General features: G+C 50.4%; 2 protein-coding genes across 2 annotated transcripts, besides 1 other annotated feature; one reads left to right on the plus strand and one right to left on the minus strand.

Annotated features, from left to right (window-relative positions):
* Nucleotides 1–13,255: part of a sequence feature (contig 1.64 1..203363(-1)) that runs on past both edges of the window.
* Nucleotides 341–4,457, plus strand: ANIA_03946 (protein kinase sldA; the record flags this gene model as incomplete). The annotated part of the gene is made up of 3 exons (XM_656458.2): nt 341–1,333; nt 1,441–1,876; nt 1,935–4,457. 3 exons carry the CDS (start codon nt 341–343, stop codon nt 4,154–4,156), a joined length of 3,651 nt encoding a protein of 1,216 aa, XP_661550.1. The 3' UTR covers nt 4,157–4,457.
* Nucleotides 6,021–7,997, minus strand: ANIA_03945 (uncharacterized protein; the record flags this gene model as incomplete). Its single annotated transcript, XM_656457.1, has 1 exon — nt 6,021–7,997. One exon carries the CDS (start codon nt 7,995–7,997, stop codon nt 6,021–6,023), a length of 1,977 nt encoding a protein of 658 aa, XP_661549.1.

The raw sequence follows: 13,255 nt of genomic DNA on the forward strand, positions 1-13,255 counted from the left end.
GGTATTGCGTATTCTCGAAAAGATGTCGTGTCTCCAGGGAACCAATTACTTCCTCATTGGGAAGTATTATCATGTGATCCTCAAAGCATCACCGTGGCAACGGAGCGCTAACGTGTTTATCGATAAACTCGAAAAATAAACGTTCCCGCCTTGGGAGGAAAAGCTGATGAACTCGACCATTTCAACGACCATCGACACCCACGACAGCCCTTCGGAATTCGGCCGCTCCTGACTCTCGCTTTAGGTCTCTGCAAAATCTCAAACGACCTGTGTAAATTTCGAAATCCAAGAAACGAGACCGCTTGTCAACTTCGACCAGTAACCACGTCGAACTGCCGCTATGGCGGCCACCGGAGATTTGATTGACTTCGATATCATCGAGAACCAGAAGGAGAATATCCAGTCACTACCCGGAGGCCGTTCTGCCAGGGAGCTGGCCCGAATCTTCTCTCCTCGTGACCCTAGCGATAAACTGTCATCTCCTTCCCCAAACGACACCAGGACCCTTAACGACGCTATCAGACAAGAATATGAAGCCGAATTACAGGCGATTGGAGAATCAGATGATCCTCTCGACATATATGATCGCTACGTAAAGTGGGCATTGAACGCCTATCCCACGGCGCAGGCAACCCCGGAATCTGGCCTCTTACCCCTGTTAGAGCGCGCGGTCAAATCATTCTTATCATCACCTCATTACAAAAATGACCCGCGATACCTTAAATTATGGCTCCACTATATTAGGCTCTTCTCCGATTCACCACGGGAAACGTTTGCATTCATGGCTCGGCACCATGTCGGGGAAGGGTTAGCCTTGTTCTACGAAGAATTTGCCGCGTGGCTTGAAAGTGTTGGAAGATGGACGCAGGCGGACGAAGTGTACAGGCTTGGCATCGACCGAGAAGCACGACCAACTGAACGTCTGATCCGAAAATACGGTGAATTTCAGAGACGCTATGAACAACAACCGCAGGACAATGGACCTTCGTCACCGGCGCTCCCTGCAGTGCGCCCGGCACTGGCCGCCAAAGTCGACCCGTTCGCTTCGAGTGCAGCCGCACCCACAGATCCCCAATCCCAGCAGCAGGGTTCAAGAACCACGAACGCGCCGAAGACAAAATCGGGGAAGCCGAAGATGGCCATATTTACTGATACCGAGCCTGCAGCAAATCAACCGGCTTTAGGCGCACAAACTAAAGGGTGGGACAGTCTTGAATCTAGGCACGATCGACGAAAGGAGAACCAAATAGAGGCCAAACCCTGGGCCGGGGAAACATTGAAAGCTGGAAGGAAAGCTCCGCCAAAGGAGAAGCTAGCTGTTTTTAGGGATGAGGTAAGTTTTGTGATTTATTCAACCCCGTTCGTCAGCATTCCGTATATTTACGATCATAGGACTAATTGGTGGCATGAACCTGGATTGGTTTACTGTTATGTATTCAGTCAAAGTCAGATTTACCAACCAAAGAGGAAATGCAATCAAACCCAGTTCCAGAGCACCGCATACGGGAAGCCGTAAACCCACGTACAGGAAGGAGAGAGCGAGTCTTTGTCGACCTCGATGCAGTGTACCCCGATTATAAGAATCCTAGCATTGAGGTTAGCTTTGAGGAGCTGAGGGCCATGAAGCGTGGCTGGATGGACAGGGACTGGCGCAAGAAAGGACCTCTCAAGCAGATCTCTGGCAACGCTGTCCAAACAGAGCCTAATCCATTTAACGACAAAGCCCTTCGAGACCAGTTCCAACAAAAGCTGTCGTTGAGGAATACAGATGACCATGCTTTGAATCAACCCATCGTCTCTGAGAAGACTCATGACGCCAAAGCTGCCAAAGGACGGAAGCTGAAAGTCCGCGAAGTTAAGGGCGAAACACAGACAAGTGAGAAACTATGGCCTACCTGTCCCTAAATGTCTTATTAGGCTAACTTTCGAAATAGTCAAAATGAAATTTGACTCTCCCACTGGAGGCAAGATCCGCCGCAAGAGCACCGCAGAGCCTACGATGACAATCCATACGCGCGCTGCAACAGACGAAATATACAGCATTTTCAACCAGCCTTTGAAAGCGGAGACCGAAAATGTGGCCGAAAGCAGTGATTTCGATGATGATGACTATACCAGTGCCGGTGAAAGTACGGTTGGACGAATATCTGCTGCGTCAAGCGATTTTGGGGACGACACATTCCACAAATCGTTCGATGAAGGTGACGGCGATGACTTCGAAAACACGAGCGCCGACAGCGTTGTCAATGGAGAATGGACTCGATTTTCCGCTGCTGAACTGGGCGCTGAAGCAACCTCGTTCCACTCAGAAGCTGCTGACCCAACACAATCAACGATTCACCATGCCGAAAGCGACGACACAGAAGACCAGGATGCTGGACCAGAATTTGAGCAGCCGCAAAGGCCGAGATTCATTCCAGAGATGCCAGAGGATTATGTACCACCCGTTGGACCGTACCGAGATCCAGTCGTTGTGGCTCAAAGCCGCTTGCCATTCATGACACCTATTGTTGAACGCACCGAGCATTCATTCCCTTCCATGACTGCAGCGCGGTCTAACCTATACAGCGCGAAGACTCCTTCGAACGTGCTGAACCCGACGACAACACCTCGCATGCCCCGGATGGGAAATCTTCTTTCCAGTCCGCTTCCAACGGAAACACCTTTTCATGGACAAACCATGCACGGCCTAGAAGATATCATTGAAAGTCCCACCGCAAACAGGTCAGGTTCTTCTAGCCTGAGAGTACCATCTCCCACAAAGGATTCCAATCCACAAGGTACTATAATCAAAGATACTCTTTGCAATCCCATAGACCGGTCGATTCGAGACACTATCCTTCAGGAATTGCACACCACGCTCGCTGCGTACCCTGGCTACCATGCTCATCCGGATACCCAATCTCATTACGCCCCTGAGATAGAAAGGTTCATGAAAAGCAGCAGCAAGCGTTCCAGAAGTGGCGGCGAGGCGGCGTTTGACGTGCCGATCATCGATCCGCCGGGAGGAGAGCGCAGTTATATCATCAGACGGGAGCTCGGTGCAGGAGCCTACGCTCCAGTCTACTTAGCGGAGAGCATTGACAATCTAGACTCTGACTCGGAAATGGAATCCGTTGGCAGCAATAGCGGGCGCTCTACCGTTTCCAACAGCTTAACGCGGCAGAAAACACCCCGTTACAGCTTCGAGGCAATCAAGCTAGAGGTTGGCCCGCCAAACGCCTGGGAGTTCTACATGATCCAAACCGCACATCACCGATTAAGCCAGCTTCCAACGCTCTCGCGTGCAGCCGACAGTATCGTACGTGCGCATGAGATGCACATTTTCAAGAACGAGAGCATCCTTGTCGAAGATTACCGCCCACAGGGAACGTTACTGGACCTCGTGAACCTTGTCCGCAACGAAGGGATCTCCGGCCCGGCGACTGGAGAGGGAGGCTTAGATGAGTCTCTAGCCATGTTCTTCACCATTGAGCTCTTCCGCACTATCCAGGCTCTCCACACCTGCGGCATTCTTCACGGCGACATCAAAGCCGACAACTGCCTCATCCGCTTCGACGACAAACCAGACCCCACTCAGCAGATACTCGATGAAAACACAGATCCCCGCGAATTCTACTATTCACCTTCCGGCGCTTTTGGCTGGAAAAACAAAGGCCTTGCCCTTATTGACTTTGGCCGCGGTATCGACATGCGTGCATTCGACCCGTCTGTGCAGTTCGTTGCAGATTGGAAAACAGGGGAACATGAGTGCCCTGAGATCCGTGAGATGAGACCTTGGACGCACCAAATTGATCTTTACGGTCTTGCGGGGACAGTTCACGTTATGCTTTTTGGAAAATACATTGAGAGCGTCCCTACCGATGCAAGCAAGAAAACGTATCGGATTCGCGAACCGCTGAAGAGATACTGGGAAAAGGATATCTGGGCCGATGTTTTTGATCTTCTTTTGAATCCTAGTGCGGAGCGGTGGGCTCGGATGGAGCAGAAATCGAATGTTAACGCCTCCAACCTTCCAGTCCTAGTCTCAATGCAGCATCTCCGTGAACGGATGGAAAGTTGGCTCGTTGACCATGCTGAGAAGAAAGGTTTGGGCTTGCAGATCCGAAAACTCGAGGCAATTTTTGCAGAGAAAAAGAAGAGATTGGAGAAGTAACTCCAATTTCAATTATCCTTCCGTTTTTGTTTTGTTTTTCAACTCACATCTAGGGAAGGTTGACTTTTTTCTGTCTTTTCCCCTTCGCTTCTTGAACATCATTTGGCTGATCCCGACATTGGTGGTCGTCGACTTCACTCTTGTAATGTTATCATGACATAGTACAGCACAGCACCCGCGTATACCCCTTTTCTTTTTTGCTTTGCACTGGTATTCATCTCCTTTCCTCTATTCGTTCTGATATTCTGCTTCACGTCTTTATGTTATCAATTGTTCGTATATGGCTAAGGAATAATATAATAAGATATTTCTTTACTTCTACTCCACTCCATATTCAGTTCGGTCTTATAGCCCCCCTTTATACTAGGAGATGATCCATCAGACATATTTCGTTAGCCTGAAGGAGCTTTCTGGTTCATTCCCCTGGTCCAACCCCGTCGCTTAGACCAGCCTATCGTACTTCTTACCATTACTGTTACGCGAATATGAAGGGGAGTTTGATGAAAGTAGAGATGAAGCGTTGAATTTGATTCAAAATCATAACACTCAGGTTTATATCGCGACAATGCATCGGAATCATGATATCGTGGCATCATGCCTCATAGCTGCTGAACTCAACACCTGCACGGAAATTGCCCGGCCCTGTCCCTATCTGTCTAGTAGGTAAGGAGGTCCGAAAGGCAGGTTGATCAAAAACGAAAGAGGAGCGCGAAGATTTGAACTGAGTGAGGGGTAGATAGAGAGGGTAGAGAAAGTAATGCAAAACAAAAGCGGAATGAGAAGAGAAATATAGATAGGTCTCGAGATCTTTCAAGGTTCAATCTAAATCAGACCATTGATGGTGAAAGAAATATGCAACAGCGGAGATTGCTCCTATCGCTGTGGAGGAAAAAAGATAGCCAGGGTAAATAGTCTTACATGTCTGACATGCAGGGGAGAGGAAGCAAGACGGACGAAGAAAAGAAGTCCGTTGCAAATAGGTAGTGGTCAAAGCCAAAGCTGCAAAGTGTAAACACGCGCTTGGAAGTAAGGTGGATTCGATAGCAGCATCATCATCTATGGTTGGTCGTGTCAATCAATGGCAGCAATGCTCCGTTCCAAGTCATGTATGGCGCGACGCCTGAAGCTCGTCAGGATATAGAATAGAAAGTCGACTGAAGAAAACTGAGGTAAGGAAAAGTAACGAATGAGTATTGCCGGAGCCTGGTCCTGTAGCAGATATAGAAGAGAGAAACAGAAAAAGGAAAGGAAATGGAGCGAAAGGAAGCTTTCACTGATGAGTAGCGCATATTTTTGGGGTTTTGTGGTTTTGGGGCGCTACTCATGCAATTGTCTTCAGTAGTAATGTTCAAGGAGTGAGATTGTGTCAGGTATCCCGAATCCAAAGTCCAATACGAGCAAGGCTTGGTCTGTAAAGCACTTGTCTAGTCAGATCAACGTGTGGGTATACCCTAACAGCCAATGTAGATTTCGGTCGAGGCCAGGAAGAATGGGTGAGTCGACTGTCAGAGGAGAAATCGAGGTTAAATATAGTCAAGCAACCCGTGCTGTAAGCACAGATCCAGACTCGTTCGTGTCGCGCCAAACGTCAAGAAGCTGCAACTTTTATAATCAATCATATGCGGTTTTTCGTTTCGAAATCATCATTCTTTGCACAAGAGGCTCTCTCTCTTCTGTTCTTAAACTGTCGTTATGTCGTCAATGCCGTTTCACATCATCATTTCCGCGTAAATGGCTCAAATGTCACACAATAATAAATCAATCAGCCAGTATTAGAATTGCTGGCACCCGTCGACAACAGGTCTGCGCAAGTGAAAGCTCTTCAAGAAATTGAAACCGCACAAGAGCTTTCACAGAGCGCCACTTATTGCCTTATGTAAGACATATTCAGAATCTGTCTTCGGATGCGCTCGGCGTCCGAAATGCCTGCCTCCGTCGCGTCATACGGGAGCCCACTCGCAGAAGCTTGACTTCGAGAGGGCGCATGCTGGTTCAATGACCGGAACCGAGGAAGCGCACCACTAGCAAAGGGATCGGAGAGAGAGGGCGCATGTCTTGAGATCCTGCCTGGGGGCGCGGTGCGTCTGTAACCTTCCATTTTAAAAGGAGAGCCCAATCGTTTTATATGCTCACCGCTCAAACTAGCGACCGGATTTGGCATTGGTTTCTCAGGCGCAGGGGTTTCTTCACTACGAGATGAAGACGAAGGAGGGGAGAACAGCTGGTCGAGACTCTTGGGCGTAACTGCTGCACTGGTGGTTGCTCCGCGGTTTCGTATTCGAACACGACGGTGACCAAGATCGTTAAGCTTCCCCTGACGGAAGAGCTCTTCTAAATTGCGACGAGTCTCTTCCTCTGCTGGTGACTCGGTGGGTACATTAGAGCTCGAGCCGTTGCTATCAGCAAAGTTGACAAGAGGGTCCATTCGGGGGGGAGATCGCAAACGTGAGCCTGTAACATGTATTGTCTCACGTCGGGCTCTAGGGGTATGGCGCTGGTTTCTTTTCCTAACATTGTTCGGGCCCCAGGTATGGTACGAGAATGGGGATCCCAGTCTGGGTACCTCGGTTCCGTCGATACTAGATGACTTTGTTGGCAGCGGGTCTCCCAAATCAGGTTGAGGGCTACCGGGGATTTGTGGTCGAGGAATAACAGCAGCACTTGGTGGCAGCGGATCTTGGGCTGCTAGTTGAGCCAATGGACCAGGAACGGAGCTTGATACGAGCGAAACGCCCAGATCTCGGGTCGCATAGGCAGCTGAGGTGTTGACAGGGGCGCTCGCTGCCGGCGTTACGTCGGAAGGTTGCGAGAACAGATCTGGGAACGGTTCCGGGCTCCGGGACTGCATCATCCTCTGGTAGTGGGGAGCAATAGAGAACTTCCTCTTGCTCAGATATTTAAGCCGTCGTCGGGTTGAGGCTTCCGACTTGGGCCACGATGGCTTTGGCGCATGATCTTTTGCTGTGGGAGTTGATTCGCCGCTCCCGGGCGAAGTATCCCCAGAGATGAATTGCTTGTCAAGCCGGGTCGATTTTCTTTCCCAGGTTCTTTTTGCTTGCCGTGCCACTCTATGGGTAACACCGAGAGGCGGGATACTGCCTGGAGTCATTTTGAAGGGTGTAATTGTGGGGTCTTGGATATATAGCTGGTAGGTATTCCATAGATGGTTGTCCATATCCAATGTCCATCGTTCTCGTGTTTTTGTCTGTTTTTGCTGTTTCTTTTGGGCGAGTAGCGGTGAAGAATCAGTCGTCCGCTTCGGAGTAAGCTCGATATGGAAAAAAGGATCATAGTGATCACTTTCGGTACTCGTACAGCTTCCACCAACCGACTGTCGAGAGCTAATTGTTTCGCTTGACGAAACTGAAGAGTCGGAGGCATTGGAGCATGCCGAGCTGGGCCGTTCAATCTCATCTCCATAAGTCCCGGGATTCCAAGTGGACCATGAGTTCGACTCCGCTTCAATTGGGTCTGGGCGGATCTGGGCCGGCGGGGTTTTTAGGGCTACCCGAGCGCGAGGCGGTGCGAGAAGACGGTCATCGGGCGGCACCAGTGTCTCATGTCCATGGGAAGTATCGTCACGAGAAGGAGGAAACTCAATAGAGGGTAAAGGCAGATCCGGAGCGACGGGGCTAAAAGGGAAGTCATGGCTGACCCGAGCAAAGAGGTCGGTCCCTGACCGAACGCGGGACGGACGGAGGCGCGAGGCAGAATGTCTAGGAGGCGGAGGCGGTGCATCCAGCCGTATCAATGACGAGCGCTCTGGGGTTCTCGGTTCAGCAGAAGGGTAGGTAAAATCCTTCGGCAGAGTGCGCGACAGACCATGCTCTCGATCGGCCATGGTGTGCCACGTCTCGTGCAGTCCACGGGCGAGAACTTCAGAGAGAGCGCAGGTTTGTCAGGAATGGGTCACTCTTCCTATGCAAGCATCGCTTCGCCGACTGGGACTTCGTTAACAATTCAATACCTTCCTTGCCAGCGGTCTACTCCGCGGTCCAATTCTTTTCTTTTGCCAGGTATTGAGTGGACGCGCAGTTGCCAAAAAGCCAGCTAATCGCGTTATACTGGTAACGTGTGATTCGCGTCGTCTAGGAATAGCGATTTTTCCGAGGGACTCAAAAAGTTGTAGGTGATATAAGTATAGGCGTGTTCGATCGTAAAGTCGTAAACTAGGAAAGCGGCAAAAGAAAGATGAAAGGAAACTAGATCGTCAAGATGCGAGTGGTCGGATAGGTAGGAAGCGATCGAATTCGTGAGTCGATGCGACGGACCTCTGTGTAGTGTGAACTGCGACAGTGGTGGTTAATCAGAATCACATCGAACGGGTTGCGCTCCGTCGACAAGGTAAAGTCAGAGTAAGGGAGTCGGGCCCGTCATTGAAGCACGAAGACGCCAGACCAACACAAAAGACACAAAAGGAAACCGTAGGGATAGAATCGCACGAGCGTGACGCCCGTAGTGGGAACTAACGCCGATGCAGATGAGGAGGTTGGGGATGGAAAGAGACAAGACCAGACAGGTGAGGCGAAGGAAGACGCCGACGAGAGCGGGCAGCGCGGGAGTCACGGGCCTCAGCCTTCAGGCACCATCTCCACCGCAGTTAGTATTTCGAGCTTCGCTCCACCTCTTTAGTTACTACAATGGACACAATACTGGGTCTGACACCAGACCCTCACATTCCAATACCTGTCTGGTATGCAATGACGATGCTTTAACCCAGTCTCGCGGTATCTCAGACGCATCCCATCGCCCTCATCAGCAACTGCTGACCCTACTGACTATTCCTGACTATTCCGTAAGGTATATCCTGCTGAATATTCGACTACTGACAGTTGTCATTGGCAGCCTCACCGCGCCCAAAATGCTCGAGCACCGACAAATCGCGTTGATCCCGTGGACCTTTAGTCCCAGTATACGGTTATGGTCGTTATGCAAGGGTGCTGCACATCAACGCTCATCTTGAGCTTTCTTTGCTTTTTACGGGTCCATCGACCTCGAGTCTCCTCAAGCATCTCAGATCTCGATTCTGAACTATATACTCTCTACTGCGTATCCGCTCGGTCATTCAGTTGGGCAAGCGTCTTGTCAGGTCCCGCGTACTGACCTTAGGGTGCCCCAGCTGTCGCTAAGGAATGGGAATGTACGGTGTACAGCCCGCTTATAGTGCCGCGTGATTCACTCCCGGTGCTCATATTCGAATTCAAACACTCGTCGCAGGAGCACGCTAGCAAGCACGCCTGGTGGGCTGGGCTTGCATTAGCCTGCTACCGGCCTCGACTCAAGTCATCAACTCGGCCACAACCGCTGCCCACGTAGGCGAAGAGTCATACTGGGTCTGATCGGGCACTGATGGTACCAAGGAAAAGGCATCTCGGTTGAGACAACATCTACAGCGGATACTGTTTTCGGCCCGAGCCTGATTCCTCATTTCAAACATTTCAGAGGTTTTGAGGGTTGTCTGTCTTCCGACAGCAACTACAAGAGCAGTGTAACGCTATTACCTACTAGGCTTAGTTCAGTGGGTCCAACGCGCGCGTCAAGCGGGGTAAACGCGCTGCAACACGAAAACTCGCGCACACGCGCGTCTGGTAACAATACTGTATTGTCGCGCGATCTTCCCGCAAACCAGTGTGACGGTGTGACAGATCCATCAAGATCCAGATGAACGATGGAGCTTCCAAGTTCCAACAAGCAGCAAGCTCTCCACTGCAGGAACCAGAAGGAACCAGACCAGAACCGACGTTGGTCAGCTCAGTCTTGGTTCAAAGTTTTTGACCGCTATCTATTTATAGCCTGTCTTACACGCTTGCAGTCGTTCATGCTCACTTGATTCTAGGGCGCAAGCCGTGCTACAGGGTCTCAGGTGCTGTCTCTGCACTGGGCGTAAGCTGGCATGATGCGCGATGCGTTAAGCTCATATGTTCGGCTGTTCTAGGCGAAGTACCTACGGTGCGCGGATACAGTACGGAGTACAACAGACCTCTCCAGTTTACGCTTCTGCTCCATCCGCCCTGGGAGACCCTCCAGCTATCCACTCGCGGGCCAAGTGGGTTTACGACTTGTCACATCGATATTTGCTAGACACATACGTCGTTGCTACAGGCACTTGCTGTCTAGCTAATAACAACAACACGCCTACGCGTCTCACTCACGACCTTGAGGCTGCACTGTTGTCCTCATTCGGCCCCATTCCGCCAGATTCCAGCGCCCGATATCTGATGCATGCAAGTCCCATATTTCGGGGGCCGTGAACGGTACGTACGAGTTGCATACGACGCTTTGGAATAGTTGAGTATGCGAGGCAGCAGCGCGACATCCACGAGCCTCCGTCTGTCGGAACCAAAAAATGATTTGGTTGAAACCCCCGCTAGATCCCAGTTGCGGCGCATCCACGTTTCCAGATTCAGACCAGCACAGGCCAGTAAGAATAATAGTATGCACGGGGATGGAGATCCCATTCCTTGCAGATTGGGACCTACCGCTTCACTTGAGCGAAGTCTTGAAGATTTCTCGGCACAATGGGATCTCAAGTTCAGCCATAGCACTTGAACGCGGTGGGCATTATGATGATCACCGCCGCAGTCCCTTGCAGTATCGCCACCTAGGGGGTTTGACTGAAGGTTGGCCGTCTGTGTGGTTAGAGTAATGGTGCAGGCTAGCCTTGTCGTCGCCAGCCATAACAGGTTTATTGACTTGGCGTGACGCGATGTCTCTTCGATATCAGAAGGAAACAGCTTGCGCTTGCACCCAGTGTCCCAACCCTCATCTAACCCACTCTGGCCCTTCGCTCAGTCAGAATGGTCATAACGCGGAAACCAGACATGTAGCCGCTCTAACACCCATGCCTGTCCTTGTATGTAGACAATCTAAAATTGGGACTTGAATAAAGGACGTTGGTGGTACCACTTCACTCAATAGGCAAGGTGGTAGGTTGGCTGTCGAGTTAGGGTTTACCCCCACGGCCAATTCAGCCCTAATTGTCACCTACACGAGTACTTCTACGCCTAGGCTATTAACATCCCCCAATGATCAATTGCCCCCTGTGCTTGGCATATTATTTGTTCTTGTACCTCGGTACGTCCGAGGCTTTTTTTTCGCGATTTACTCTGCCACCCTCTACCATTAAGGTGATCATACGAGCTCGAATCCTATGCCTTAACCGATTATGCAGCTAAGCGCGCGCTTGCAGGGATCACGATCCTGAGAAATCAACTTCTTGATCATTTTGACACGTTTCATATTTAACTCTGCGTGCATTTAGGCATTCTATAGGGCTATGCTAACCCAACCCATTCTCTCCTGGTGTCTCTGAATAGATAGCGGACGGTGGGTGAACCGTCACATCCCGCTTGCGCAGAAGAAGTATAATCCAGCCTGGAGACTTACCTATCTGGATCTATCTGAATCTATTCTCTGCGGTTCCCGTCATTGCACAACAAGTCCCATGTCCCTGATTGTCTGAACGCGAGGCCACGGTTTCAAGATCACCTACACTTCAACAGCCCCAGCGACTCTAATCTGATGGACTTCCAACCTTGACGCAAAATCGAAACTATCATATGAAAGCACAAAGATAAAGGCTAAGACCAGTTAGGCGGTCGTGCTTGTGCTGACCGCCAATACTTCTCGTAGGGTTGTTCAATTGGTGAAAAAGTCAACCCCAACCATACCTACCTATTACCAAACAGATGTACATACAAACAGCTCGAGCCCTCTCATATACCATGCCAATATGCACTGAAGATTTCAGGAGGCAGGCCTTCCTGTCTATCGTCCACTGTCGTACCTCAAACAGTCCTCCCTTCAAGACGCATTCCGCCATATCTAGCCAATCATGCATGGCAGATTGCGGACTAACTCTGTGTTAGCGAGCACCTTCGCACCCCACGGGTCCCCTTCAGTTCCGCGATGGTTGCCGCCGTATTCGTGCAGCGCGCGAGCTTTCTGTTAAAATGAGGTCCTAGTAAGCCTCCTGCTGCAGCAGGGTTACGGATGTGTGGGACCATTGTGCCGCCGGAGACGAGCATAATGAATGCGAATCCACTCGAGCCAGCGCCAGCCGAGTGCCAGACAGGTCAGAATATAGTGCCAATTGCCTGGGCGATAATGGGGGCCGTCGAAGGCGAACATTGTCTAGATGACAAGACGCATGTGTTTTCTGCTGCGGATCCCAGCAGCTGGCGACTGTGCCGCCAACGCAGGTAAGCGGTCTTGCGGTGTAGAAGCCGGCCAAGAAGCGGAAGATAATATGGCTCTGAATGTTAGAAGAGAGTGCTGCGCCTATGAAAACAGCAGGGAGGTGGTCATACTCGCCCTGTAGACGGCGTTGCGCCTGCATATATCGGAAATGGATCAGAAAATAGACTAGCCGATATCGCAGCCATCCATAAATAAGCCTGTTTTTCCATTAACATTCAAGATGGACAGATTGAGTGACCGAATGAGAGAACCCCCAGTCATCATTAATCTGAAAACTGTCGGAACTCCTCACATCCGCTAATTTAGACGACACTGACGAATTGATGGCCGAAGCAACTGGCAAGAGCACAACTAAGGCCACTAGCACAGTCACCCAGCCTCTTCGTCATGGCCAATATTGCCGCAAGCGAGGTGCATGCGTAGGCAACCCATTTCGCGTTGAGGACTCTGCGTTCGGGTTCTTCCTGTTCTTTTCCTGGTGTTTGTCTTTGAGTGCATGCAGAGAGTGATTCCTGGCATGGCCTTTCTCTCTAGACGTCGACGCCCATCCTAGTGGCTTTTGACAACTTGGTAAATTCGTTCGTACTGTAGATATAACCGCATATCCTAGGTTGAGAATAGCTCTGCTGGAAAGCAAGCTGAGGCTCATAAGGGGGTGAATGCTAGCGAATGGGGAAGGGCAAATCGGTCTCTCATTAGGTACTGGCATGAAACCCCGGATTATCTAGGTACTAGCAACCGGATATAGCTGCATGAAATGATTGAATAAGGCATCAGAAGACGGTAAAAGTGATCGCCCGGAAAGTGGCATGGTGATATATCATGATTATGGAATCGGGACAAGTACAAGTCTATACATAACCGTACACGTCTACATATCTATACCTCGAAAGCTTGGGA

This window comes from Aspergillus nidulans, chromosome II (assembly GCF_000011425.1).
Source record: "Aspergillus nidulans FGSC A4 chromosome II".
Classification (NCBI taxonomy): Eukaryota; Fungi; Ascomycota; class Eurotiomycetes; order Eurotiales; family Aspergillaceae; genus Aspergillus; species Aspergillus nidulans.